This window comes from Manacus candei, unplaced genomic scaffold (genome assembly GCF_025592945.1).
Source record: "Manacus candei isolate 608988 ecotype Guabito, Panama unplaced genomic scaffold, ASM2559294v1 h1tg000057l, whole genome shotgun sequence".
Lineage (NCBI taxonomy): Eukaryota > Metazoa > Chordata > Aves > Passeriformes > Pipridae > Manacus > Manacus candei.
In genome coordinates this window covers 10011221-10039141 of record NW_026138105.1, presented here as the reverse complement: position 1 = coordinate 10039141, position 27921 = coordinate 10011221, and the positions used below count along the sequence as shown (strand labels likewise).

General features: G+C 43.1%; 3 protein-coding genes across 6 annotated transcripts; 1 reads left to right on the top strand and 2 right to left on the bottom strand.

The window, feature by feature from the left end:
* Nucleotides 1-646: 646 nt before the first annotated feature.
* On the bottom strand, nucleotides 647-5954 carry MTG2 (mitochondrial ribosome associated GTPase 2). Its single transcript, XM_051803482.1, has 6 exons — nucleotides 5691-5954; nucleotides 3874-4021; nucleotides 3124-3239; nucleotides 2313-2531; nucleotides 1493-1631; nucleotides 647-1108 (listed from the first exon to the last, which is right to left on the bottom strand). The coding sequence occupies exons 1-6, from the start codon at nucleotides 5937-5939 to the stop codon at nucleotides 714-716; spliced, it is 1266 nt and encodes a 421-aa protein (XP_051659442.1). The 5' UTR covers nucleotides 5940-5954; the 3' UTR covers nucleotides 647-713.
* Nucleotides 5955-6480: 526 nt separating this feature from the next.
* On the bottom strand, nucleotides 6481-21281 carry SS18L1 (SS18L1 subunit of BAF chromatin remodeling complex). Of its 4 annotated transcripts, none has more exons than XM_051803486.1 (11): nucleotides 21196-21281; nucleotides 17157-17233; nucleotides 16127-16211; nucleotides 15163-15307; nucleotides 13290-13487; nucleotides 12132-12296; nucleotides 11117-11218; nucleotides 10622-10714; nucleotides 9868-9987; nucleotides 8996-9123; nucleotides 6481-8795 (listed from the first exon to the last, which is right to left on the bottom strand). In XM_051803486.1, exons 2-11 carry the CDS (start codon nucleotides 17231-17233, stop codon nucleotides 8769-8771), a joined length of 1140 nt encoding a protein of 379 aa, XP_051659446.1. In that variant the 5' UTR covers nucleotides 21196-21281; the 3' UTR covers nucleotides 6481-8768. The 4 variants fall into 4 exon arrangements, with proteins under 4 accessions (XP_051659446.1, XP_051659444.1, XP_051659445.1 ...); XM_051803484.1 differs by having other exon boundaries at nucleotides 21157-21280; XM_051803485.1 differs by having other exon boundaries at nucleotides 21169-21280.
* A 63-nt stretch (nucleotides 21282-21344) lies between these two features.
* On the top strand, nucleotides 21345-27203 carry PSMA7 (proteasome 20S subunit alpha 7). Its single transcript, XM_051803488.1, has 7 exons — nucleotides 21345-21504; nucleotides 22789-22915; nucleotides 23978-24102; nucleotides 25465-25587; nucleotides 25997-26116; nucleotides 26645-26707; nucleotides 26976-27203. The coding sequence occupies exons 1-7, from the start codon at nucleotides 21409-21411 to the stop codon at nucleotides 27066-27068; spliced, it is 747 nt and encodes a 248-aa protein (XP_051659448.1). The 5' UTR covers nucleotides 21345-21408; the 3' UTR covers nucleotides 27069-27203.
* Nucleotides 27204-27921: the final 718 nt, after the last annotated feature.

Sequence of the window (27921 nt, the reverse complement as noted above, 5' to 3'; positions counted from 1 at the left end):
AACGCTGCTTGAGATTTCTAAAGGAAATGGGAAAACCCAGAAATGAGTCTCAAATGGCTGTTCCCTGGCTAGTTTATACTGCTGCTTAGCTGCTACCAGCATTTAAAGATAGTTAATATTTATACTGATCAGGAAATGTTTCAGTAATTAATTGCAGTTGTTTTGTGCTCCTCCTCCCTAAAATTACGGAAGAGCTGTGCCTCCTCTGAGGGTAAAAACTCACACGAAATCACAGCAGAGAAGGAAAAAAAGATGACTCAAATTGGTCACTGTATAAAAACAGATAAACATGGGACCACTTTATTTTAGAATTTTTGATTAGTGAAAATTGAGAATAAACTTCACTACAATTCATAAAACAAGCCAGCATCTCCTGCAGATCCTGAATTTCAGCTATTTCTACTAGATAGCATTCTCTTCATCCCATAATTAACTATCGAATGCCAAACAAGATCCAGGTTTCCAATTCAACACCCATCATGACTACAATTTTCAAATTTTGCTGTAAAACACCTGAGACACCTCCAGGTGAACAAACAAACAAAACAATCTTTCCAATGCAGCAGCCCAGAACAAATCCACACAGTGTGCCCTGGCATTTTAAAAGAGAAAATAACCCAGGAAAAAAGAAACCAAGCCACAGAGATGCAATCTAATGAAATAAGATTTTATTTTTGTTCTCCTTCCAGCACAGCCCACAGCAGTTCTGGTTCCTACCACTTCACTGGGCTTTGCCCTCGTGATTGTTCTGTCTTCACATAAGTGTCATGCAGTTCTCTGAGATGCCACAGCAGCTCCTCCAAGTTGTCTCCTGTCAGTGCAGACAACGGGATGACCCGCTCAGCCACCCGCTCCCTGAGGAGGGGCAGATTGATCCTGGACTCAGCAAGGTCAATCTTATTCCCGATGACAACACAGGGCCTCTCAGACAATCCTTTGTCATACTGTTGCAGTTCATATTTCAAGTCTTGCAGCTGAACCCATGGCTGAGGCACAGAGAGATCCACCACGAACAGGAGGAAGCGGCAGCGCTCGATGTGCTTCAGGAAGGTCACCCCGAGGCCCCGGTTTTGATGAGCACCTTTGATTAGGCCAGGAATGTCAGCAACTGCAGTGGGAGAAATTCCACAGTCAATCCACCATATCCAATTAAAAAAAAAACCAAATAACAAATCCCTTTTACTGGCCAGTGCAAATACATTTAGAGTTATGTCTCAGTGCATCAATATTAAAGCACGCCTCACCTTAAGTTTGCCGCTATTATCTTTTAAAACACTTAAATTTAGGTTGTTCCAGACAGAATACAGATTGCTAGTTAGATATTAAGGGTGGTACCTACAAGTGAAACATGACATGGGCTTTCAGTATAGTTTTGCTTGAAGTTCTTTAGAATTCTACAGGAACTGCTAAACTTGCTTCTGCAGCATTTCAAAGCATTGCCCAGGTGACACAAACTGCCATCGGGGTACACACAACACGCTCCAGTTCTTACCTGCCACTTGCTCATAGTCTTGATAGTGGACAATGCCAACATGGGGGTTTAGGGTTGTGAAGGGGTAGGCAGCCACGGCTGGCTTTGCACGGGAGATGGCTCTCAAAAGTGAGGATTTGCCAGCATTGGGAAAGCCCACCTGGAATACAAACACTTACATTTCTGAATCTTTAAAGAAATATGCAAAATTTCACTAGACTAGACAGTTATTCTGCAGTGGTTGAACTACAGTAAGAACACTCTGCAGCAAAGCATAACTTTAACAGCTCTACCAGCTGGTGTTAAAACATTTCCATACTCCATTATGAAAAAAGTTTAAGCCCTAAGTTGACTTGGCATTCATGTCTAAATACATTTTTCGTTTCAGAGGATGCTAAACTTGGATCTAACAAAATCAAATGTTTACTATCTGTAAAAAGAGAAAGACAGGGATGAAATATAAATTATGTGAACTTTATCAATTAAAGAAAACAAGAAAACAAACTAATTTAGAAGAATTCTCTATATTGTCTTGTTCATCTGCAGAATCAACAGACAAAGCTGCTGTACCTCATCACCAATCACTGACGAATCTTGCACACTGCTTTTCTATATATAGTGTGGATTTTAGCAGAAGCAGGACAACATCAAGTTGCAAGAGAGTGACAGCTCTGTGAATCATTGTGGACACCTTTCTACCACATAATAGCAAGAAAGCATCGAGCTGCATCTCTAAGCAAGCAAGCCAGAGGCTAACGAAAATGTTATCACCCATTATTTCTTCAGTCAGTCAAGTGTCATCCTACAATGATAAGGAAGCTGAAGAACCACAGCAACTCACCAATCCTGCATGAGCTGTTGTCTTGAGTTCCAGATGAAGGACCCTTTCCTGACCTGGCTCTCCCGGAGTAAATAATGTTGGAGACCGGTTTTCATTGGAAAGAAAAAAGCGATTCCCTTTCCCTCCAGCTCCTCCATAAGCTGCAACATACTCTTCACCATGCTGAGTGAGGTCAGCCACGACTTCCCCATCCTCCTTCACCAAAGTACCTACAGGGACCTTCAAGTGAAGAGAGATGCAAGCGTTACATGGAAGCTCAAAGCCTGCAGCAGGGCTGGTGGCAGCAGGTCCTTTACCAGACAATTTCAGATCCGCTGAAAATCACTGCTCCATGTTCTCAGCCTGAAGAACCCAAAAACAGAAGTGCATTTCATGAAGCTCACTTTCTGAACTCAGAGAGCACTGTCAGACATCTACCTTTCATTAAAGTGTTAGCAGAACCACAAATGTCCTTTAAGAAGCCTGAGAACAGTAGCAAGGTAAGAAACATTGCAGGTGTGCACCAAAACAGGTCAGCTGAAGAAAAGAAATCTGCTCCTACTTAAGAAGCTCTGTGTTCAGACTGCTCTAGGTATGATCCTTAGAAGTAAAGCAAATTGTTTTCACCAGATGCACCTTCCAAAAAAGTCTAATTTTTATGAACAACTTAAAGCAGGTTGATCTGCCCTGTGCCAACCAGCCCTGTCTCAGCAGACAGCACACAAGGCTCCCTGCAAACATGCACAGGAGATTTGCTCACAATAAGGTTCTCCAGCTTGAAAATCAGGATTGTACCAAACTAACACATGGCAGGCAACACTCATTTACTTACTTTAACATACACATATGCACCATTAGCTCCATAACAGTTTTTTCTTCCTCCTCTCTCTCCATGAAAACCCTGATAGAAGGGGAGCACTGAAGAAAGTGATTTTGTTTGCTGGTCAGCTGTAAAGCAAAACACACATATTTTGAACACAGTTTTGGTAAAACAGACACAGAAGAACAACCTCTTGACTGTTCTTTCCTTTTCTGAATACTGCATGAATGCATATCTATTTACTGTCTCAATAATAACATAGCAGGGCAGACTAATGTTAATCTAAGTTGTGATGAAGTTTAACTGCCTTTGCTTATCTACTTAGGTTTATTAATGATGCACTTAATATAGTAGTCATTTCAAAAACAACCATTACAAAATACTCTGGAAAATTAATTTGCTAGATTAGCAAATTTTGCACCAGGATAGAGGCAGAAGCAGCTTTATTCATTTTAAGAGGAAAATTTAATCAGATCCCAGCCTTATCATAACACAGTCAGGCAACAGCCACTAATATATGTGCAAAATACCTTGACTTTTCAAAAGCTTTCTAAGGCTGTCAGTGTCATTTGTGCCCCCATTACCACAGCTCAGGACAAAGCTTAAAAAGCAAAGATACCTCACACAGAAGTAACCATTTTAACATTTTCGACATCTACCATTTCTTACCATCCATGCAGGGCTGGTTTTGCTGGGGTGGGGTGTTAAGCAGTAAAGCAGTAAAACAACAACACAAGACAAAACAGATTCAGTGAGTTTTACCTTTCAAAATGACGTGACCCCCATCACCTCCGTTTCCACCATCAGGACCTCCAAATATTTTCCTGGGTTCGCTGTAGAAGGAAAAAGCCCCTGCTCCTCCTTGACCTCCGACCACGCGCACTTTCCGGTGATCCACGAAATACCGTGTCTGTAACAAGGGTGGGGGTTGTACACTGTAAGTACAATTTATCAGAGTCATCTTCAAAGAAGTTTTAATAATAGGCAGGCCTGTTATTTTCAGTCATGACGAGTTCCATTCAATGATAAAAATATATCAGAACTCTGCTGCCATTCACAGATCCATGAAATGCACTGTACTAAATGTAATAACAAAGAAAAACAGATCTCATTTTCCAAGTATTTTTAAGAACCCCCTTAAAAGCAGATGCTTGAGGCTATGTTGATATAACTTCACGCAGCAGCTCAGGCACCAGAAATATAAAATTAATGTTAAGGGAACTTATATCAGGAGAAGTATCCTCTTAATACAGTTATACAATGCTGACAGGTAGCTCAAGACAGCTACCACACTATAAATCAAAATCACTTAAGTAATTGTGTCCCTACTCATGAAAAGAAAAAACAAATTAATAAGCTTTTTGCTTCTTAAAATTGAACTGAAATTTGCAAAAAGGGCACGGTGTTCATGTGGGAGGGATATTCTCACACCAATTCACTGCTTTCCATACCAGGTGATGAAATTAAGGCAAACTACAACCTTCTGACAGTATAAAGTACTTGTAAACAGAATAAGCAGAGAAAATCTTAGTATATGCCACATCAACTCTTCAGGAACTAATATATATATATATAGAGAGAGAGAGAGAGAGACAGATAGATAGACAGATAACAGTGTAAAGAGAATTCCAAATCTTGGCTCTCTTTCTGGTATTAATTTAATATTTGACTTCTGGCAAACTAATTATGCTGCACTATGTTTCAGCTTTTCTATCAGAAAAACAGGTTGAACGATATTTACCTATTTCCGAAAGTGGGCTGAAATTCCAGAGGGAAAATATTAGAGAAGTACATTTATACAGGCAGGTGGAATTGTTTACACAGAGAGAGGAAAAGAGAAACTCATGGTAACATTCAAATGCTGTCAGTTACTAAAGGGACTTCATGAGAATGGGCAATAAGGGTCACTTTAAATAAACAGACCAAATAGTATCTGAGGGAGAAAAAGTCCTAATAGTGTTTTGATACCAAAGAGAAGCAACTGAGAGAAAAGAAACCCTCAAAACCGAACTGTCGATAATTAAAGTTATACTAAGACCAGTGATGCCTTAAAAAGGCTCTTTTAGAAAAGTATTTGGCACCACCACATGGCAAGATGGGAAACTATGGCTTTGACTGGGAAGTGATTTATGGATCATTAAAAAATAAGAATATCCACAGATGTGTAACTATAAAATTAAGATGAAGAGTAAATTCTAGGACCCTGCAGTCGGACATAAAATGCTACCTGTTTGGCAGCTGTGCACGACTTAAAAAACAGTGAGAAACAAAACAATATTTTAGCTCTAAAGCTAATTTTTTAAACGTTTTATCATTTGTTATTGAATGCTTTACAGCTTTACCTAAAAAAGAATTTTTGCTTTCTCGACCCTCCCCAAAGAGGCATAAAGGAAGGGTGACCGCTGCTGTGACCCCTCTGAACACCGTGATGTCGCGGGGCAGCCCCATTTCCTCGCTATTCCGAGAGTTTATTACATTTTAGCCGGTATTTCCTCACAGCAGCAGCTCGGTGCGAGGAGGCGGGAGCTGCAGCTGAGGCGGGCGGGGGGTGCCCGCCCCGCAGTCCCCTCGGCACTCACCAGCTGCCGCTCCGTAATGGCTCTTTTCTGCCTCAGCCGCCTGTCCTTGGCGCACCTCGCGCAGGTCGTGGAGAAACTCGGCGGGCTGAGGAGGAGCAGGACGGGCTTCCACAGGGCACGGCGGCCCAGCCCGGCCCCGAGCGGCGGCACCGCCATGGCCGCGGCAAGGCGGGCCCGCCCCGCGCCCGCAGCGCAGCCGCTGTTGGCCGTGAGGGCCGGGTCAGCCCGCGGGCCGCTGAATCGCCGCATGCTTCGGGTGGGAACGGACTCTAAGGGTTATCCCGTTCCAAGCCGCTGCCTCGGGCAGGGACGCCTTCCACTAGACGGGGTTGGTCCGAGCTCCGTCCAGCCCGCATGGGGCATCCACAACTTCCCTGGGCGACCTGTGCCAGTGCCTCGTCACCATCACAGCAAAGAGCTTCCTCTTAGTATTTAATCTAAACCTGTCCTCTGCAGTGTGAAGCCGTTCCCCCTTGTGCTGTCACTCCACACCCTTGTAAATAGTCTCTATCTGTCTTGTCGGCTCCCTGTAGGTACTGGAAAGCCACAACTGGGTCACCTCTTTTCCAGGCTGAACAATCCTAATTCTCTCAGCCTTTCCTCATACCAGAGGTGCTCCACCTTGGTGGCCTCCTCTGGGCTCCTTCCAGCAGGTCCATGTCCTTCCTGTGGAACGAGATGGACTTTAAGGTCCCTGCCAACCCAAACCATTCTATGATTCTATAACCATCCATATCATAACCATAACACTTACATAAGCACTATCAGAGAAGTAGGGCAGAAGGCACAGTTCAAAATAATCTCCCTTTACCTGTTGTTTCCATTCTATGTGTCATAAGAAAGGTACCACCAACTTCATTTTCAGATAATATTTAACTTAAACAGTTTTCAAGCATTTCGTATTACAAAACAGAAAATGATACAATTCATGGAAGAAGTCAAAATGCTGGCATCACTTTGTTTCCACATTAATACATAAAAATGGACAACACATTAAATAAACATTTTGTTATTAACAATTAGAAATATTAACACTAAAAATCATGTATAAATTAGGAAATAAATGTACAAACTATTTCCAAAGTGCTCTTTCAAATACATTATATACACAACATTCACGAAGTTCTTAATGTAAGACATTTCAGATTGATGTAATGTTGCTGTTTCAGTTTAAGTGTTGTTTATATTCTCTCAAAAGCATTTCAGCACTTTCAAAAACCACATAAAAGGCATATTTCCAAGCTGGCAAAGAGCAATATTGCATTCTTCTGGCTACCTATAATATTAAATATTATAAGGAAAACAATCTCACTTCCTTTCTGTTCATTGCTATTTGAGAGTACTTATTTGTATGAAAACACCAGCAGGAAAGATGAGAGAAATGAGGACTGACTAAAAAAATGTCTGCTATTTTACCAGTAATTGAAATTATTAACATAGGAAGGGCAGTGCTTGGACAACATTTAACAGTAAACTCTTCGGTTGTCCAGTTAAAGACTTTCCTATAAAGGAAAAAAAGTAATGAATTGAGAGATGTTCTGTTTTTCTTGTGGTCTTGGTTTTTAAAAATATAAAGTACTTGAACTTGAAATCCCATAAATATACCAGTTCAGACAAAGAACAAGGAGAAAATCCTACAGAGATTACTCTAGATTGCAAATTTGCAGTTAATCTCATATTAAAAAATGCTCGTGGGGTACAGTCACCCCAGCTTTTTGCCTCAGACAAATTTGGACACAGTATTTTGTTCAACACTTACATAAGCACTTTAAAAGTGCTTCTTTTTTTTTTATCAACACTTTATAAGAACATATAAAACTGAACAGAAGCGACTTACATTGTTCATACTGATTTTTACATACCACTAGTTTTTATCTCTAAATTCTCCCTCTATAAGAATTCCCTCACTGGTTGACCCCATTAATAGCTCCCCTCTCCATATGCATAATAGTGTTTCACAATTAAAGCTGAATTTAGTTGCTCATCTGCAATAAAGATGGATTTTTTTTTCTTTCACTTCTGAATGATTTCTGTCGAGCTACAAGAGGAAAATAAAGGTGATGATGAACTGTAAGAACAACAGACCAACAAATCCGACAACATTTACGGTTACAATGCTTGCTGGGAGATCTGAGCAAGGGCAGCAGAACCAGAACTAAAGAAGGATGCCAGCCACCTGCTTGTGAAATTTGGCGTGAAAATGTATGTCCAAGTTACAAAATTTGGAGTAGCATACTCAAGACGGGACTTTTGCCAGATGTTTTTCTCAGCTAAGCGCGATATGAAGCAATATTGACGTCGAGCAGGCGGACACTGAAGATCCCAGAGCTCCCTTCTATTTTTCTTTCCACGACAGAAATACCTCCGTTTACACGGACAGATAAAAGGTGCCTCTAATGATCAACATTTCCACAACCATAGTTTTAGGTCCTCTTTCTGTACCTTTTACAACAGAAATGTGGACTTATGCGGATTACTGAATTATAAGGTTTCGGTAGGTAGGTATTACAGAAGTTGCAGTTAATTTTATTTTTATCAGATAGCATAGAACTGTTTTTATAAAAGGAATGTATCCATCCACTTGTTCTTAAGAAGTTAAGAGCCATGGATTTTGGAGGCTGGCAGGTAATCTTCAATGCATTCAGTTAGAAAAAGATCAATAAACCTACCACAGTGAACTTCCCTGGACTGAGATGTGAGTGATGAGCTTTGTACTGAGCCAGACTGCAGAACAACCTGGCTGTTTTCCAGAACGGGGCACAACTGTGATCAAATGATCCTAAAGCTATTTAGAAACATCAAGAATGGGGCAAGGGGAGGGGGTAAATGGAAAACTTCTGCGTTGTATCAACATACAGTACTATACACAGCACCAAATATCAAACCATTAAAGCATTGTCTTGTTACCAGTAGTGCACTGCTTCATATCCAGCATGAAATGAACACTGTTCACATACAGACGCTGCTTTGTGCTAAGGGGTAACCAACATATTACAATTAATCAAAACTGCCTGTACATCCAGTTCGAAAGATGGAGAAGATACCATTGAAATAAATCTGACACAGCATCGTATTCCTTTATTGCTGGTAATTTCCATATTGTCCCTGTGAAAAAAGAGAAATAGAAATGTTGAAGGATTATATATTGGAGGCTTACAGTGAGTTAGGCGATTTCTTTTGGTCTGTGAATTTTACAAGACCCACTGAAGTATCACCAATACGCCTGCACCAAATTATCAGATAGATTTATATGCAGAGCTAACAGCTAAATCTGCTTTTTCAGAGCACAGATTTAGACAATTTACCTGCTCATAGCCATAAGGCCTCTGTTGCTGAGCGGATGGGCCTGTCTGGGAAGCTCTGTAACTTCCATATTGCTGCCCCTGTCCCTGTTGGTAGCTGGAATACTGTGAAGAGGCTCCTTGTGCAGGACCTGAGAAGACAGTAAACTCCATTACTAAGGCCTGATTTGCTGGGGGGATTCTTATGGTTAATTACCCCTCAGTGTTAAACATGATGCCGACAAAGTAAGTTCTGTGAGTATGAACTGTGAGTAAATTCTGCCTAGACCTCCCCTCTAGCTTTACACCAGGAGGTGTTAATACTAATAATAATGTAGTTGCAGGACTGTAAACTTCAGGTTTTACACTTTGCTCAGAAAAAGTGATATACTTCTAAGTGATTTACCTCTCTGAAGCCTGTGTTGGCACAGCTCAGTTATTAATTCTATGCAGCTACCTGGCCTTTATTTTGGTAACAATTGCATGTTTAAGTTCCTATCTAATCTGGCTGTGCCTCGAGCGAGGGAGGAGGTATCCTCTGGACTGCTGATGTTCTTCATGTCAGTTCTGAAGGACTAGGTGTGTAGGAGGCCTGGGAACCCAGGCAGTGACATCCTGATAATGTTTAACACAAAGTCCCCATGAAGTAAATGTCTATTTTCTAACTTTCTTTCAAAAGAGAGAGGGATTCAGGATGCTAATATAACAGTATGGAATGCAGTGCTACACTAATGTATGTTACTGCCTTGAATCCCTTTACTAGCTTTTTGGCTAATTTTGGTACATGGATGACCAAGGTAAATCAAGGAAATAGTTTACAGCCTATTTTAGCTTAGGAATGAGGCATCAGGATGAAGCAGTGCAAACCCTTGACCAGCCAAGGGCAGTTTTCTTACCATATCCTTGCTGTTGTCCTGGATAACTCTGTTGATTTGGGTATTGCTGCTGGGAATATGTTTGCTGTTGTGCAGCTCCCTGTTGGTATCCTGCCTGCTGCTGGCTGTACTGAGAATTTCCTAAGGAGGGTACAATTGAAATAATTTGGTTAGAGATGAGGCAGGTATTTCACTGTACGCACGAATCATAAGGAAAACAAAGGCAGAAGGAGCCTTGGCCTGGAATTTGTACTCTGGAACTTTCTTTTCAGAAACAGATGATTGCATTTTGCCAAGCAGGATGTTTATTTCTTTGGTAATTTTTATTTCTTTGGAATAGGAGAGTTATTTTTTTATACACATCACTAAACAAACAAATAAGGAGCCTGTTCCCCAAAGGATTTTTTTTCACCCCAGAAGTGCTTCAGAAGAAAAACAAAGTCACAAAGATAAGGGTGCCTGGGTAAATAGCCAGTTTCTCAAGAAGCCCTCCCACTGTATTTTCTTCTAGATAATGATGTTTATTCATATATCCCAGAAAGACCACTTATCTAGTTGTCACTGGCATCTCCTTGAAATGCCTATGATGGAAATTCCATTTGCTGTATCCTGAAACAATAAAATGAATAGAGGCTCTATAGACAACATTGCTTCTCCTAAATGCCACCTTGCTGTATCATAATTAATATCTCCAGTTAATTTAGAGTTCAGATATCTTAATAGTCTACTGAATTGACTGGGGTACTACTGTTAAGATTTTGATATATTTTCCTACCTCCTTCATAATAGTGTTGTGTGGAGTCATCAAACGACCGGTCGTAGCTCTGCTCAGTGTAGGATGACTGCTGATAGGCATAATCACTGTGTCCTGCAAGGAGTCACAAAGATTTATCACATACACTGTTGATATAACTATACACATGTTGTTGAATGATACACTGTGAAGCTGCTTACGCACCAAGGTGAGGCTGAGAGGAAATACAGACCCCTTATGTGGGAGGTCAAACGCATGGCAAGGAAAGTCACACCTATGGATAAATCTACTGCATTTATTAATCCAAACTGGGCTTTGGGCTCTCTTTGCAGCAGTTTGGATAGCAGGGTGCACTGATGAGTATGTTTTATACCAGGCTGCCATGCCCTGGGACTAGAATTTTCTAGCATTTAAACTGGAAATGAATCATGATAGGTTTGCCATGTCCTTGGATGTGGCAGTCACGGTGCTCTGCACTTCATCAGTGTCACAGTGACTCCAGCTCAGAGGAATTACCATCTGGGTAGTACTGCTGATTCATAGGTTCTGATGAGCCTTGGCCATGGCTGTACTGTTCACTGTAATATTCTTCCTGACCCATGTACTGCTGCGAGGAACCTGCAAGGCACAGACAAGACAGAACAACCTGAGCCTGTGGACTCCTAAGGGATGGGTTTCTCTTATCTATGTTTTTTGAAGAAAACAGAGTTTATGTCCAGATAAGTAAACAAGCTATGTATATTGAGAAGAGCTATAACAATGTTTTGCTCACTGGAAAAAGGAAATAAATTTGTATTCTCAGAAAAAGCTGGTTGAAATTGAAGTTACACAGCAGTCAGCAACACATCCTAGAACCACTCACTTCTGTGGCAACACTGAAAGCAATGGCTACATTTCATCTACTAATCTGAGCTATGAGAAAGCACAGGAATGGATTTCCATGCTCAAGAAAACAGTCAGAATTAAATATATTTTAATTAATACATTGATTTGTTTATTAGCAAAATTCAGCTTATGTTAGAATCAGTCTAGCAGCTTTATTACCTCTTAGAACTTTTTCCAGAGAGGTCTTAGAGCATGATAGTTATCCTCTGGTGTTTTCCTTTCCTTGGCCTAATTTTTCATTCTAATTGCTGGCAAACTATATCTTCTTTGCAGAAATGTGTTCCTTATTAACTGTGCCATGTTACAGCTGATCCAACACCATGTGAAAGAATTGCAAAGATTCCCAGTGCCTTCAATGAGCTGTATATCAAATTGCTCATCTTTTCTTTAGAGATACATGATCCCTTTTAGACAGAATTATTTTTCTAAACACCTGAAATAATTAAATAGATAAATCTTGAAAACAGATTCAGGTTCATCTCATTGTCATGACACTTCCACCATTCGGGATTTTCTGTGCTCCTGGATGGGATTCCCTGTTCGTAAGCCTGACTAGGAAATTTTGTTGACTCATGTGCCCCACAGGATGGACTGGATATCGTCAATCTAACAACAGTTACATCAATGATCTAACAGCAGATTTTACCTTGCTGTGATGCTCTGTAAGGGCCCATGGGTCGCTGCCCCATCATGCTGTTGCCTTGGTTGCTCTGGCTCATCATGGCAATGGAGGACTGTCCCTGGTAGTGCTGGCTCCCTCCTTGTGCCGAGTTGTAATGTGATGTTGCTGCTTGCTGGTGCATCATGGAGACTGCAATGTACATGGAAAATACTGTTTTCTAAAAGGATGTGGCAGTTCTCTCCCTAGTCTCTTTGGAAGCAAGTTAAAACCTCCAACTAACGTGCATCCTGATAATTCTGTGAATTTTCCACAGGGGGAGATGTTTTCCTACTCCATTTATTTAACTCTGCTTATTACATGGTCAGTTCTTGCCATTTGCTTCAGTCAGATATCTAACACTACATACAGCCTTGATTATTATTAGTTAGTTTATTTAAAAGAATGTAAACCTTATTACAGTAGGGTTAAAGAAACAAGAACTGATGCTTGTTGCTCTCTACCTCCTGACCATTTCGTTGCTGTATTGCTTTTCTAATAAACTCTTTCTTCTGCTCCCATCTTCTTGTCTACTTGATGATTATACAGTCTGAATAAATTGATATTCTAGGATTTATTTGATCCCTAAATTTACTGTCAGAAACAATTCTAAAGCATGAGACATCTCATTCAATACTCAGGAGCAAGCTTTTTTTAAATTTTAGATTAATTTTAATTTAGATTAAGAGATTAATTGAGTTGTCTGCTAGGTTCTCTATGCCCTGAAAGCAGTGTGAAGTATCAGTAAAATAACAAAATAGGATGGTAATGTACAAACAGTAAATGTGTTATACTCATTGGCAGGCTCTGTCAGCTTGGATAAAGGGGCTTCTCAGATCCCTCAGATCCCTGGATTTGCTCCCAGGGGTATCAGATAGTGCTGCTGCACCTCTGTCTAACCCTCTTTTCCCCAGCTCATCGCTAACCATGGTAAGCTGGCGTAGGTTAAAGCAAGTCTGAAACTGTTCTGACTTACACTGGCGCCTGACACCTTGAAATTCAGAGATGTCTTAAAGCTGGCTTTTCCTCTGGTATGTTTGTCACTGTCTACAGAAAATATTTACAGAACAAATTCATGTGGTGGTGGTAAACCTCTGAGGTCACTGAGAAGTCAAGCTGGCCCAGAAGGAGGAAGAGGGAGGTTACCTGGGTTAGACTGCATGTTGATGTTTGTTCGAGAGACATAATTGCCTATTGACCCCTGGCCTTGCATTGGCACGTTCTGAGACGCAGGCACTGTATGGCTGTAACCAGGGCCAGTCCCATGACTGCTGACAGTCATACTCAGAGAGGTCGTGGGCATAGTGTTCTGGCCTGACTGCTGCATAGACACGTGGTTGGGACCTGGAAAAATCAGAGAGAGCAACAAGAAAATCTGTGCTATTATTGGCAGTGTACAGTGAGCGTTAAAGTCCTCGCAGCCTTTCTGAAATACCTTATGACAAGACAAAAAAACCTCACAATCTTCATTATTAAAATGCCCTGTTATCTACAGAGGAATTAGAACTGCCTACTGCACAGTTGGAGTGATCCTCCTCTTCCTGGCAGCCAAATCCAGGCTGTACAGGATTGCAGACAGGAAGAACAAAACCAGCAATGCCCTACAACCAGTTCCTCAGAGGCAGCAGAATTAACAAATGACAGTAATTTCAAGTACTTCAGAAAACTCTGGAAACATCCATGTGTTGACATGTGTGTAGGGAATTATCCAGCTACTCTCCTACTGAGGTGATTCCTGTCAAGTCCTGACTGAGACCAGTAAAGAATAAAATATAGTATATTCCACGGCTTCTTTCCTTTTCTTCCCTCCCTTACAACTCTGCACCTGTTCATTACAGGTGACTGGGTAGAGAGGGAACTACCCTGAAACCCCACAGCTCAGGCTGGGTTTAGTACCAGGCTGGAGCAACCTGAGGGAACTGCCCTGTCTGGTCTGTCCTGTGGATAATTCCAGTCTTCAGGACTGCCAGTCTGGTTCTTTCAATCAGCACTAAATTATTACAAAGTCCTGGAGTGTGGGGGGCAAATCAGAGAACCCAGAAACAGCAACACTGAGAACATTAATTCTTAGTAACAAAAAACAATGTTCCGACTGACTTACTATATTACTTATACTAGGTATTAAATCTTTCAAAAAGAAGGCCCTAGAAAATTTAGTAAGTTCACTTTATAAGTTGTAGTTGATTAAAGAAGGTACCTCATCCATTAGTTTAAAAGGTACAATCATCTTGATCACAAATGGATTTTTAAAAACTCAGAAGTAATTTCATAGTTTGCATCTGCTCTTGAGTCCCCCTGCCAAGGTCTGTGATTTTACAATCAGGTATTTCTATTTATAGAAACTGGTTTTGCTCTGTTAGTCTGGGAAAGACCCACAGCAATAAGAACTGACTAGGTAGCTATGAACTATGAAATAAACAGATAATTCATAATATAAAATGCACAGATTAAAAAAAAATCTTTTTCAATTATTGTAGTTGTGTGAACAAAAACAGACAAAATATATTATCTTATTAATACAAAATGTGCAAACTCTTGGGCTATGTATTACAATCTCTGCAGATTTCTGTAGAGGACAAAGGCTAGTGCAACACCAAATGATTTGTAAGAAGGCACATATCCTGGAAGGTCTGCAATTTAAAGGTTTGGTTATGTGGTTAGTCATGCAATTAATTCCATTTTACCCTCGCCAACCCCACCACTTTCATGAGAAAAATGCCACGATATATAATTTTTCTTACTAAGAACCTGGATGCCTCTCGGTGATTTTCATTATGCGTTTTTCAAAAAAATGTTTTTAATTTCCCCTGCAGAAATACAAAGCACACTGGAGTCCTTGCAGAAGCCAACACCATTACTGCCTGTAGCCATTTTGTGGTGATTTCAGCATGTGCCTGAAATCCCCATATGCCTGAAAGGTGAGTTAGGAGAGGTCTTTTCCAGCTCTCTAAGTATATTCTGCATTAATGATTTTGTTGCCAAGCAACAGCAAAGCAGCACAAAGGGGACCAAAGCTCACCATTGCTAATCTGACTCTGCATGAGGGAGGAAGGAGGAAGGCCCGTCCCAATGGCATCACTGAGATTGCTCTGGGAATGGAGAGATTGGTTGGATGCGCTCTGACTCATCCCTCCGGGGCCCAAGTTTATATTTTGCGTCGGTGGCTGCAAACAACAAGGAGGAGAAGCAAATTCTTGGTTAGGTTTTTAATTAGAAAAAGAATAGCCCCCAAATTAGCCTGACTGTGACTAAGAACTGCCTCAGCTAAATATGTGTTTCCTTCACGTTTTGTGTAAACCTTTCTTCGTGTGACTCCTCCGTGTGAGCGACATTGAGCACGACACAGAGCAGCTGACAGGCAGCACAGGGAACGTCTTAAAATTCTGCTTGTCACAGATTCTGGCTTCTGTGCCCATCCTTCCCTACTTACACGGATTTCAGAACACAACCACTGCAGGGAATGCATTAGCAAAGACAACACAGAAGTGTGTTGACAGATTGACCTTTGCCAAGCTATGCTGTAGTTTGTGTTACGTGTGATACCTCCCAAATCAATTCACTCAGCAAGAATAACACAATGTTTAAAGACAAAGCCAATACCCAAGTGCTGAATTAGATTTTTGACATAAAATACTGGCACTTTTTCCCCCAAATAAGAACAGATAAAGAATAATGAATCTGGAACAAACGGAGCTGTTCAGATCTGTATCACTGCACCATTTACAGCATAGAGAGTATTGTACTCTAGATATTATATTGTATAGAATAGTCTTACCCTTGGAGACAGAGATTAACACAAATGTACCAAAGAACATATTTTAAACACAGTAAAAGTAACTTTTGATTTGCTTGGTGGCCTGCTTGGCCACTTCAAGGCCTTTAGCTGGAAAAATACCAAAATATGGTTCATTGACAGTGATCAGTGACAGAATCAAAGAACATTTCCCTCTGGCATAGTTAATTGAAGGTAGACTGGTACTTACAGCAGGAAGCAAGGACTGCATATTCTGGTTAGAGTCTGCTATTGTTGCCAAGTAAACCAGGTTTCTGTGCAAGATTTGTTGGTATCTACAGAACAAGGAGTAAAGCTTATTTGGAAAGGGTTAACAATACAGAAAATTCCAAACCTGTCTCTTTTTTTTTTCCTATTTACAAATGGTTAGTTAAATTACATTAGCCCATTTTTGATCTGTCCTAAATAAATAGCAGCAGTAATGACCTCTATCTGTGCTGTCATGTTTTCCATCAAGGATCAGTGTGTTCAACACCTCTTTTACAAAAGGATAAACCTGGGGGAAGGGAGAGGTAAAATACATTCTCCTTTGAAAGCACTTTGAACTGTGGAGCTCAGCCTCTGAGGACTGACACCCAGTCAGCTGCTCCAACAATCAGCCACTTTCCCTCCTCTATCTAACAAGGATCCTCATAGTAATGAAATTCCAGAACTCTAAAAACCAAAACCTGTCTTCCCTGCCAGCAAGCTGAGAAGAACAAGATTTTTTTCAAGAGTGCTCTAACTGGAGTGTTTGCTCAAGTAAGCAGCACCAGAGCCATTTGTGCTCCTTCACAGTTCTCCATGAACTGGAAAAGCTCGTAATAAAGAACAGGAAGGTTTCCAAAGCAAACTGACAGCTGTGCCACTGAGCAAAGGGAAGAGGCAGACTTCTGGAAACAGGGACCGTGCCAAGAAGGCAAAAGAAAAGGGGGTTTTAGCATTTTCTTTTGACAAGGAGAAAATATCTGGGAAAGTGGCGAAGTAGAGCAAGTGGTCCAGTAACCATATTTGTTTATAATTATTTTAATAAATGGCCTGTTGAAATATTGTAAATACTAAATACTCAAATACTTCAGAAATAAAACTTCCAAGAACAATATACATTTCTTAATACAAGTGAATCTAAAAGAATATCCCAACTATTCTCTCAGTGATCAGTCACCAGAACTGTTCACAGTACTCTTCTTGAAAGGAAGTACCAAAAATTTCCAACAAACTCCCAAACCCATAATACTCACTGAGTACATTCTGCAGTTTTCCCCTTGCTCTGATAATCCATAATACACTGTATTAGGTGGTGATTTTCATCTAGCATCTGCATAAAAGAAATATGATCAAAACATGTTACTACAAGAATCGTATGGAAGTCCTGTGTTTTTGTTATCCTCCACCTTCCCTGGCACTGGATGGTGTTTTGTGCAGTTTTGTTGCCTTGGGATATTACAAAGTACCTACACGTGACTTTATTGAGCCACAGGATTCTGCTTTCAAATAATTCAGTTATGAACAGTTACCTTTAAAGCAGTTAGCTGAAACACCCAGCACAGAAGAATGAATGGACTTACCTTTTTTTCCCTTCAATGGCAGATAAATTTTGATGCTGAAGAAGGAAAACGCTTTCACGATGAAACACCTCTGCCTCATTCTAAAATATCACCCAAACCTTTCCAAAATGTCAGATTTTACTGACATGGCTACTTTTAAATAAGAAACAAACTTTCAAATAATTAAACCTACTAGTTTTCCTGCCTGGGACTAGTGTGTGCCAACTGCTGAACTCAATGAAGTATAAAATTTACATTACTGGAGCTACTGAAACCATGTTTAAGAGAATTACATCCCAACATGTCCTTTGGGGTAGTTCAGTCCCAATATAGGGAGGACTTAAAATGAAAACACAGAGTAATTATAGATCATATATATATATATATATATAAATCACAATATATACATTGTGGTCCTGCCCATGGCAGAGGTTGGAACGAGACAATCTTTAAGGTCCCTTCCAACCCAAACCTTTCTGTGATCAGTTAATTTATGATCATTGACCTTTATTTAATGAACTCATAACACAATTAAAAGCTTAAAATATCCTTTGATTTGGTTTAAAATTTCAAATACAATAGTTTCTCTCTCTCCCCCAGACTTCTTGTGATTGTGACAAGCTTTCTGCAGGTGAAGGAATAAAATAATAACACCAGCATTTAAAAATTTAGATTTGCCTCTACATGACACTGTTTGCAGGTACCACTGCTACCAAGTGCTTGCAAGACTGGGCCTCCGAACCACTGTGTCATCAGAACTCTTGAGGAAAGAACCATTACACAGAAGACACTGAAGTTCACTGCCCTGTAAACGTTAATTGATGAACTATTTTAGAGCACCATCATCACTGCTCTATTGCCAAAAGCTCTGACTTCCTCTATTTTAGGAATAGTTGATACTGGAATAAGAACAGCTTTGAAAGAGTATCAAAATTGAGTTAATAAATAAAAACAAGCTGCTTATATAATAAGAATGCAAATAAGAATATTCTTCTTCTTCTTCTTCATTGAGATTGGTATGTGTTCTAAAAAGCTCACTTTAATGAGGATCTTTGGAGTTTCTGCTCAAAAAATGCAGGAGCATCTGCCCCTCTCTCTGCCCCATTTCTATCCTTGACTGTAAATCCCATCCAGTTCCTGTGCCTGAAGTCTCTTCCTCAGCATTGCCACTTGTCAAAGAGAAAATCACTGCCAACAGCCCAGGACTGATAAACAGCTCTGAAGTAACCTGCCATCAAATGTACCTGGGATGGGAAAGGGTTTTACTCATTATTTGTAAAGACAGAACTTCCATAAAGTTTCTGAATATGCAAAAGGGAAAGGGCTTGAAAATCAATCTGAAGATACTTTATCTGCCCTTTGTCTGAGAGGTCACAGGTTTAAGTACAAACTATCTGAATTATGAAATAATTCCAACTGATCTGGAGGTTAGAGAAAAACTTCTTCACTGAGCCTGAAATATTTCAGTATTTAAAATGAATCGGTTCAAAATACCACGTGAGCTCCACAAAATGGGATGTTTCCAAACAGTTTCCTGAGATGCAAGTCATCCCTTCAGCCTCTCTCGTGGCAGTCTGTTCTGCCTGGACCTCTGCTCTGTCACAGGCTTCCTCTGAGGGTTTTCTTTCCCCTTGGAGCCGTGAATTGGCACCAGCTCATGGCTTGGTTGCACAGCCCCTGGTGATGGATTAATTGCTGTATTTGAGGGCACTTCTCCACTGGTCAGGAAGGGACCACACAGAACTCACACGTGGCTGCCACCACAACACACCTGGGCGGTGGGAACGGCCAAAATCGGGACAGAAACACAAATGACAAATAGCAGCCGCAGTAAAAACATGCACGTTTCTTTATTGACATTTCCAGCCTCGTCGTTCCTGACCGTCACCTTCTGCAGGAGGAGGGGAGTCAGCATGTGTGCAATAGGAAACAATAACTTCCCAACTCGGCACCCTCTGCTTCGGCCTCCACACGAGACCCATGTGGGGATCTCCCCTCCAGAGAAAACCTTCCAAAACCTTTGTTTGTCATTAAACATCAATAAGCACATCACAAATAATAATAATAATAATAATAGTATATGAAAAATACCAGTGGCTGGTGCTCCCTCTATCTTCTGAGAGATTAAAATTCTGCATCCAGATACAAAAGAAAGCCCCTGTAAATTCAGGATTTTATTTCTTTTTTATTTTTTTAGGTTGGATTCTTTTTGGGGCCAGAAGCTGACACACCATCATAAATTAACCGCATATTTGCAGATTTTATTGCCGTTTCCCAATGTCTGCTTGGCAGCGTTTCCCCTTGGCGAGCAGCGGGGATAACGTGCCATCCCGATTTTATTCCCTGCGTCCTTCCCTCGCTCTCTTTTGCAGCGATCTGAACACCTTTGCTTTGTTCCACCTCCTCCTCCTCCTCCTCCTTCCCCCACCTCTCTCTCCAGCTGTCCATCTCTGCAGCCCTCGCAAATTCACGAGTTTTTCCTGATCGCCCTAGAAATCAGCCTCCAGCTGCAGGAGCGTGGACGGAATAAACGTCTAAAATTGTCTGTATAAAAGCATGCTCTTTTACCTTCTGGATAGTTTGCTGGGTGACCTCCCCTTTGCCTCTTGGGCGAGCAGAAGCAAAGGCAACCGACATGGTGGGGGTGTTTTATGTGCCTATAATATATCGGTCCCAGGCTCTAATAATATTGTTATTATCTGGCTGCTATTGCCGTGCGAGGATTCTCCGCAGTGCACGGCCAGGGGGGCGGCCGCACATGGTACGATCTGCGCCCCGCCACCACCCGCGGGCACCGCACCCCCCGCGGGCGGGCACGGCCCGCGCCTCGCCCCCCAAAAAACCCCCGGAGCCTCGCGGCGGGAGGGAGCGGCGGCGATTTGGGGAAGGGACGGGAGCGGCCCCGCCGCCGCCTCCCCGCCGGCCGCACATGGTGCGTCCCGGCCGCCGGGCTCCCTCAGCCCCGGCCGCGCCGCCCGCTGCGCCAACTGCGTACGCCAACTGCGTACGGCGGGCGCGCCAGCGCGGGCAGAGCCGCGGAGGGCGCCTACGGAAAGTGCGTAACCGCGCGCGGTGCGTACGCAAAGTGCGTACCGGCCCCGCTGAGGGGAGACCGGTCCGTGGGGCCGCGTCCGGCGCCGGGATCCGGCACGGCAGGGACAGGGAGCGGCTGGAGCGAGTCCAGAGGAGGCACCGAGGTGATCAGAGGGACTGGAGCAGCTCTGCTGTGAGGAAAGGATGAGAGAGTTGGGACTGTTCAGCCTGGAGAGGAGAAGGCTCTGGGGTGACCTAATTGGGGCCTGACGGTGCCTGAAAGGAGCCTGCAGGAAAGATGGGGCAACAGAATTTACAAGAACGTGGAGTGACAGGACAAGGGGAAATGGGTTAAAACTGAAAGACAAAAGGTTTAGATGAGGTGTTAGGAAAAAACCCTTCTCTATGAGGGTGGTGAGGCCCTGGCACAGGTTGCCAGAGAAGCTGTGGCTGCCCCATCCCTGGAAGTGTCCAAGGCCAGGCTGGACAAGGTTTGGAGAAACCTGCACTGGTGGAAGGTGTCCCTGCCGTGGCTGGAACGAGATGAGCTTGAAGGTCGCTTCCAACCCATGGCGTTCTATCATTCCGTGAATCCATGAAAACCCCGCATAGCCCCGGTTACACCTACGGCTTCCTAAAATCACTTAACAGCGTCTCTTACTTTCCGGTGTACCCTCCGCGGGAAGAAAACGCATCTCACGTTATTTTAGCGCTACAAGTCACTCGGAACGGCGCGATCTCCGAGGCGCTTCCCAACCCGAGCCATTGCCGGGTCCCCCGTTCCGGCCCCGCGCCGTTTGCGCGCGGCGGGTACGCAGAGTGCGTACGCCAAGAGCGTAGCGGGGGCGCAGGGCGGGGGCGCGCGGCCCCGCCCCCGGCCCGCCCGCATGACGGTGCGGGTTCTGCCGGAGCCATGAGCTACGACCGCGCCATCACCGTCTTCTCCCCGGACGGCCACCTTTTCCAGGTGGAGTACGCGCAGGAGGCCGTGAAGAAGGGCTCCACCGCGGTGAGTCAGCGCGGGTTGCGGGGCGGCGGGTGAGCGGGGCCCGCGGCGGGGCCTGTGCCGCGCTGCGCTGCCGGCCTGGCGGGCCCCGGGCGTGCGGGCCCGGGCGGCGCTGGAGCGGGACCGGCTCTCAGTGACATTCCCTGCGGTCCATCGGGCTGGATACCGCATATGGAGCTGCCTTACAGCCCATCGCTACCTCCTCCGCGGTGTGTGGGGCTCAGGAGCCCTGACAGGCCTCTAGGGATCCTCTCCTGTGTTGATCTGTATGTGGTGAAAATAGTGGTGCTTTGTGCTTGTTCACGATGCAGATTCCCAGTGGATTGGGAAGCGTGTCGGTAAAGGCAAGCAGAAGTACTTTTCTGCCTCGCAGTTTCCACTTGTCCCAAGCTTTTGCTCAGTGGAAGTTTTATTTCATTTGGGGGAGGAGAAAAAAAGTATTAATTTGCAAATGACATTATATTAATAATTTCAATATATTGTAATAATAATCGTATTATTAACAACAAGTTGTAATTGTAACAAGTAATAATTGTATTTTTAATTCTAATATGTATTAATTCCCAACAGCAGAAAGCAAACGTACCACCTTTGGGATGGGAATTAATCTAAGAAGACTTAGTGCCAAACAGGCTCTTCTTTCCTTTCCCATGAATTAAAAATACTTTAAAAGTGGAGCCGACATCCAGTATAACCCACTTCTGTCTTGTCTCTTGTTGAGCTTAATGTTTTTGGAAACTTCTGTAACATGCTGACAGTAGGGCCATAAGAAAAAATGATTCCTGTAATCTTATGAGAAACAGTGGGAGTGAAAGGTCAGGCGGTTTTCTTCTTCCGTGGTGTTGCAAAAGGTGTATTCAAAGTATAAATTAGGACATTAGGGCAGTTACTGACAGGCAGCTACAGGTGCTATTTCATCTGATGTTCAGTGGTTTGGGCTCTGAGTTGAGCTGTGCCACTGGACTGGTGGGATTTTCCTTGTTGGTCCTGGTACTGTGGCTGTGGAAACACTGATGGTGGAGTTGGGGAGGAGAGTTGGAACATACCTCTTGGGAGTCACAGGGATTTAAATTGGTATAAACTGATGATGAAATTGCACCCTGAAATCCAGTGCAATATTTGTTACATCAGTTCTGCCTCCTGGTTGAGGCAATGAATGGGAAATTAAATCCTGCCTTGGTTACAGTGGGGGATTTGTGTTGGGTATTTACTACTCATCTAGGTAAAGCCTACTGGGATTTCTGGACCTGCTTAACTCCTTTTACTTCTTCTTTTCATGCATTGAAGGTTGGAGTAAGAGGGAAGGATATTGTTGTCCTTGGTGTGGAGAAGAAGTCTGTGGCAAAACTCCAGGATGAAAGAACTGTACGGAAGATCTGTGCTCTGGATGACAATGTCTGCATGGCTTTTGCAGGTAAATGGTCCCTTCAGGGTTTTTGGCACTTATTGGGGCACCTTTGGGTGTGTTTGTGGATTCTGAGAATATAAAATACTGGGCATAACTGGCCAAGGACTGTAAGAAGCAGTTTATTTCCACAGCTCCTAATTATAAAAGTAGCCTGGTGTATGGATAGCGGCTGGCAATTATCTGATGACAGGAAATGCATAAACCAAAGTAAAAGCTCCTCTGTTTTAGTTCAGAAGACTTCTTCTGCATGAACAGCTCTGGATTTGAAGCATAAATATTCTAGTTCCACATTCCTCCTGTTCCACATGCCTTGAATTCCATTGTTCAAAGCTGAAACAGGAGGTCCGAAAATTTAAAAAAAACCCATAGATTGAGAGAAAATGTGTTTCAGGAGGTTTCTCTTCAAGTAGTTTAGACTCTTTGTGTTAGTAATACTTTTAAGGGGAGATCTGATTTAACTGAGTAAAACAACGAGGTTTAGGTTTATTGTGCAGGAGTGAGAGGCTCAGCTCCTTCCCCTGCCCTGCTGCCTTAGCCAAGGGCTGGGATATATGCAGGGGGGGTGTCACAAACTTAAGTTCTCTAATAAAAACAAGGCTGTAAACTGAAAATGGCAGCATTAGCTAAAAAGTAAAATAAGAAAGAAGTTTCTTTTTAATGTTTTTTCAATGTTAGCTCCTTTTTATCAGCTAACATTGTGCTGCTGTAACCTTGTCAACTAGACAAGATTTGCTGGGCAGATAAAACTGGCCGATGGGGGACTGCCTGAGGAATAAATGTGTGTGAGAATGAGGTTGCTGATTTGCTGGGATATGGAATGCTGTCAGTAATATTCCCATTGGGTCAGAATTATGTGCATCTTCTAACTCAAACGTGGAAGCTGTAAACTGAGTCCTGTAGTTATTTTGGTACATCAGCCACTTTCTGTTGCCTTACAAGTGCTCCTGCCTAGCAAACCTGAGAGCGTGAGCTCTCCTTTGCTGTTTTCACTGACCCCATGGGCCTTGTGGGGCCAGACTGGTTGTTATGGGGTTGTTTCATGACTCTGAGGACGTGCTGTCGTTCCAGGGCTGACAGCTGATGCCAGGATAGTCATAAACAGAGCCCGTGTGGAGTGTCAGAGCCACAGGCTCACTGTGGAGGACCCTGTCACCGTGGAGTACATCACACGCTACATTGCCAGCCTCAAACAGGTACTTTGGCCTGCACAGAAGTGCTTAAAAATGTGTCCTGGCCTGTTGTGTTACAGATGTTATGTGTAATTGTGAAGTTAGCTGATGTTATGCATAATATACAACTTGTACGTGTAATGTGTAGTTTATAATGTGTGTAATATCTGACACTTCAGACTAAGTGTGCACAATGTCTGTCCTGGCCTCATTCTACTCACCTGGTAAAAATGAGCACAAGAAAACACATTGTGGATGTTTATTGGGAATGGGTCTTGTAGCAACAGAAGAGAAGGATTGAGTGCTGTGTGGTTTTGGGGGTTTGTTCGTCCCAAGATAAAGAAATTCATTAGTGGTTGTAAGGAGAGCACAGCTACTTGTGTTATGTCATCAGAAACACTCTGCTCATCTCCAGTTCACTCCCAGAACAGTGGGACTGGGTTACTGTCAAACCTGTTCATGGCTCCCTGGAGTTTTTCCTCCTGCTAAGCCATTGCAGGGAGGGGCAAGAGGGGAGCAAATTGGTGCAGTACTTAAATTGTTTTACATTTGATATTCATGAATTTAAAATGAATTGCAGTGTCAAAATATGCCCAGCTGCATTCTGTGAGAAAATGATTTATTTGCCAGTGTATTAAACTGATTTTCAGCCACTAGTGGGGATTAGATAAAATCTAATTTACTTATGCACAGCCATGTGCTGGTACAGTGGTGATGGTAATAGTGTGATTCTTGTAATAATCACTGGTCTGCCAGAGCAGGGCACCACTTCCCAAAGTTTCACTTTGTTCCTTTACAGTAAATCTCACATTTGTGTCTTTGTTCTGGCACATCCACCATTTCTCTCAAACTGTTACAAACACACACTTGGCCCAGTTCCTGCTGCCACAGTGCTGCAGGTCAGCCCTCCTGCTCCTGGTGTGTGACGTGGCAGTGACTTTGCTGACAGTGTCACAGGAGTGCTGTGGCACAGGCTCCAGTGTAACCTCCGTACAGCCACGGAGCTGCCCTGCATGGAATTGTTGCAACTTGTTGGTGAAAACTGCCTTTGTGTTCAGGTGTCCTCATCCTTTCTTTTGGCTTCCTAAGCATGCTTGTGTCACAGCAGGACTTGCAGAAGTGGCTCTGGCTGTCTCAGCACCACCCAGCAGCCAGGGAGATGGTTCTGGTAGCTGTCACCAGGGGTAGGAACAGGGGCTGGACAGGAACCACCCCTCACTTGTCCCCCTTAAGGTTCTGTGAGGTAAAGAGTCCTGCCTTTAACAGGGAGATTGGTTAGAGAGCCAGCTAAAAGTATTTCTGGTTGTGACTTCTCCAGTGTCTGCTTTGCACTCTAGAAATGTTTTCAGAACTGCTTCTGAGTGAGTGTCTGTCCTTCCTGCTCAGAGGTACACGCAGAGCAATGGCCGCAGGCCCTTCGGGATCTCTGCCCTCATCGTGGGCTTTGACTTTGATGGGACCCCACGGCTGTACCAGACCGACCCCTCTGGCACATACCATGCTTGGAAGGTGAGTTGGTTCAGTCTCTTGTAGACATGGGATGAAATATTTGTGACTTAATGTTCCCTTTAAAGAGGGACTGGTGTAGAAAGGAGATCTTGCTGGCCAGATGGTACTGGCTCACAGCTGCAAAAACCCTTAATGATCAAATGTACTGAGAGTTGCAGTCTGCAGTTCAGCTTTCCTTGGGAAACCTCTTCCTGCTTCCCAAAAAAAACCCCAAAACCAACCCACCTGTGTGTGACAACTCTCTTTGTGTTTGACATGAGGGAAGCAAGATGCTCAGCCTCCTGAAAAATACACGGTGATCACAAAACGGCTTCAGATTATGTAATTGTACAACTTGTATTTCTTGCTTATACTGTAAATGAAATCTCTAAAATCTCATTCATTGTCTTTTTCCCCTTAATGTTTCCAGGCTAATGCCATTGGCAGAGGAGCCAAATCTGTGCGTGAGTTCCTGGAGAAGAACTACACTGATGAGGCCATTGAAACGGATGATCTGACTATTAAACTTGTCATCAAGGCTCTTCTCGAGGTGAGGCTCCTTCACATCCCTTGTGTGGCTTTTCACTGGGTGTCCAGATTCACTTCTTACATGTGAATATGGGAAAATCTTCGTGGCTGTCCCAGGGAAGTACTGCAAAGGATCTGTGAGAGCTGTTTGCTGTGGGTGTGGAATTAAATTCAAGGTTCAGAATATCTGGCGTAACAATATCCATAGTTTACACAGAAGAACTTACCAGCAGTTCTGAGGAGGAAAACAGACTTCAATTCTGGGCACCAAAGATGTGTGAAACCACACACTGAATATTATAAGGTATAGAAAATATCCCAGGTCAGGTGGTGGGCTGAGGTGTTCTGGTGTTCTCCAGCCACTGAGGGCATTGGCACCAGTGTGAAGACCCTTGTGTTTTGAGAGTCACACTGCTGCTGGCATCAAGAGCTTAGAGCTAAGGAGTGAAATACTCCCCATCCATCTCTGTTCTCCTTCCAAGGAGACCTGAAAGGGCTTTGTTGGAATGAATTACTGGCCATGCTGCTAATGCCTCCCTGTGCCTCTCAGGTGGTGCAGTCTGGTGGGAAGAACATCGAGCTGGCGGTCATGCGACGGGAGCAGCCGCTGAAGGTAAGGCCTTTGTTTGCTTCTCTCCCTTTGAGCCTGCCTCTGATACTGTCCTTGTTGATCTGCCTTAACTCCCAGCCCTTAATCTCATATTCTGCACTGACAAATACTTCAGTTTATTCTTAGTGGCCAAGGAATGTTGTTGTGTCTGCAGCAGGTACCTGCCTCCGGGTAAACAGTTAACGTTCTTCCCATTGCAGAATTAGAATCGCTTCCATAAATGCCTCTAAGTTTATTGGTATCTTGAGGGTCACCTGTGTTTCTCTTTTAGATCCTAAACCCTGAAGAAATTGAGAAGTATGTCGCTGAAATTGAAAAGGAAAAGGAAGAAAACGAAAAGAAAAAACAAAAGAAAACATCATGATGAATGAAATGCAACCGCTTAGCTGCTTGTTTTTAATTCGAGTGATGGGTTTTTCTGTATAGACATGTAGGCATTCCACTTACTCATACTGTGCCCTCTTGAGACCTACAATAAACCTACTGATTTTTTTTTAAAGCTGTTATTTAAAAAAAATCTGTCTGTTCCTTGGATTTTAATTACCCAGGATGATTTGCTTGGCTACAGAACAGCAGCATTACAGAACATAACCCATTAAAGGACAGAGACTTTGCTTGCATGTTTTTCCCTGGACACTTCACTTTGTTTAATGGTTCTTTTCCGCACTGTCTCAGTTCTCAGCGTCTCCCTTTGTGTTTTTTTAAGCAGCTGTCTTGAGGGTTGTGTTATGGCCTTGACAGAACTAATAAGGAGTTAGGGAAGAAAAAGCCCAAATGGCATCAAGGTGAAAGGGCTGAGTCTGGACACAGGCCTTGCAGCAGCCTGTGACAGCAGGTGTGTGTTTTACTGCTGAAGGATGGGACAGAGATGGTGGGGCTCTGTTTTGGGAGTCAGCAGGAGAAGCCACTGCTGCAGGCACATCCCCAGGGCAGAATTGCATGACTTGGTGCTTCCATCGACTGTGCATGGCTGGTGTGGGTCAGAATAAAGCATTGCTGTTGTGATTGCCCACGAGGGGATTCATACACCGGGAACTAAAGAACTACACCCACTGTTACATACAACAGAGCTGAACCATAAAGCTCTACTCCTTTCATTTTTGCCTTCACATACTTCCTCTCTACCCCTTACACCTGGACTTGGTTTTAGCTCTTGTTTCATGATTGTTCCCAGTCCCAGTGGTTGTGTGAGCAGGGCTGCAGGGAGCTGCTGCTGT

Bases quoted from the DNA above. Each gene is read 5' to 3' on its own strand.
- MTG2 (XM_051803482.1), bottom strand. From the start codon at position 5,939: ATGCGGCGATTCAGCGGCCCGCGGGCTGACCCGGCCCTCACGGCCAAC. The intron at 4,022-5,690 runs GTGAGTGCCGAG...CCCTTGTTACAG, and splicing joins CCATTACGGAGCGGCAGCTG to ACACGGTATTTCGTGGATCA. The intron at 1,632-2,312 runs GTGAGTTGCTGT...TTTGTATTCCAG, and splicing joins CAACAGCTCATGCAGGATTG to GTGGGCTTTCCCAATGCTGG.
- SS18L1 (XM_051803483.1), bottom strand. From the start codon at position 20,099: ATGTCGGTTGCCTTTGCTTCTGCTCGCCCAAGAGGCAAAGGGGAGGTC. The intron at 16,212-17,156 runs GTGAGTATTATG...CTTGTTCTGTAG, and splicing joins AAAACTGCAGAATGTACTCA to ATACCAACAAATCTTGCACA. The intron at 11,219-12,131 runs GTAAAATCTGCT...TGTGCCTTGCAG, and splicing joins TTACAGAGCATCACAGCAAG to GTTCCTCGCAGCAGTACATG.
- PSMA7 (XM_051803488.1), top strand. From the start codon at position 21,409: ATGAGCTACGACCGCGCCATCACCGTCTTCTCCCCGGACGGCCACCTT. The intron at 24,103-25,464 runs GTACTTTGGCCT...CTTCCTGCTCAG, and splicing joins ACATTGCCAGCCTCAAACAG to AGGTACACGCAGAGCAATGG. The intron at 26,708-26,975 runs GTAAGGCCTTTG...TTTCTCTTTTAG, and splicing joins GACGGGAGCAGCCGCTGAAG to ATCCTAAACCCTGAAGAAAT.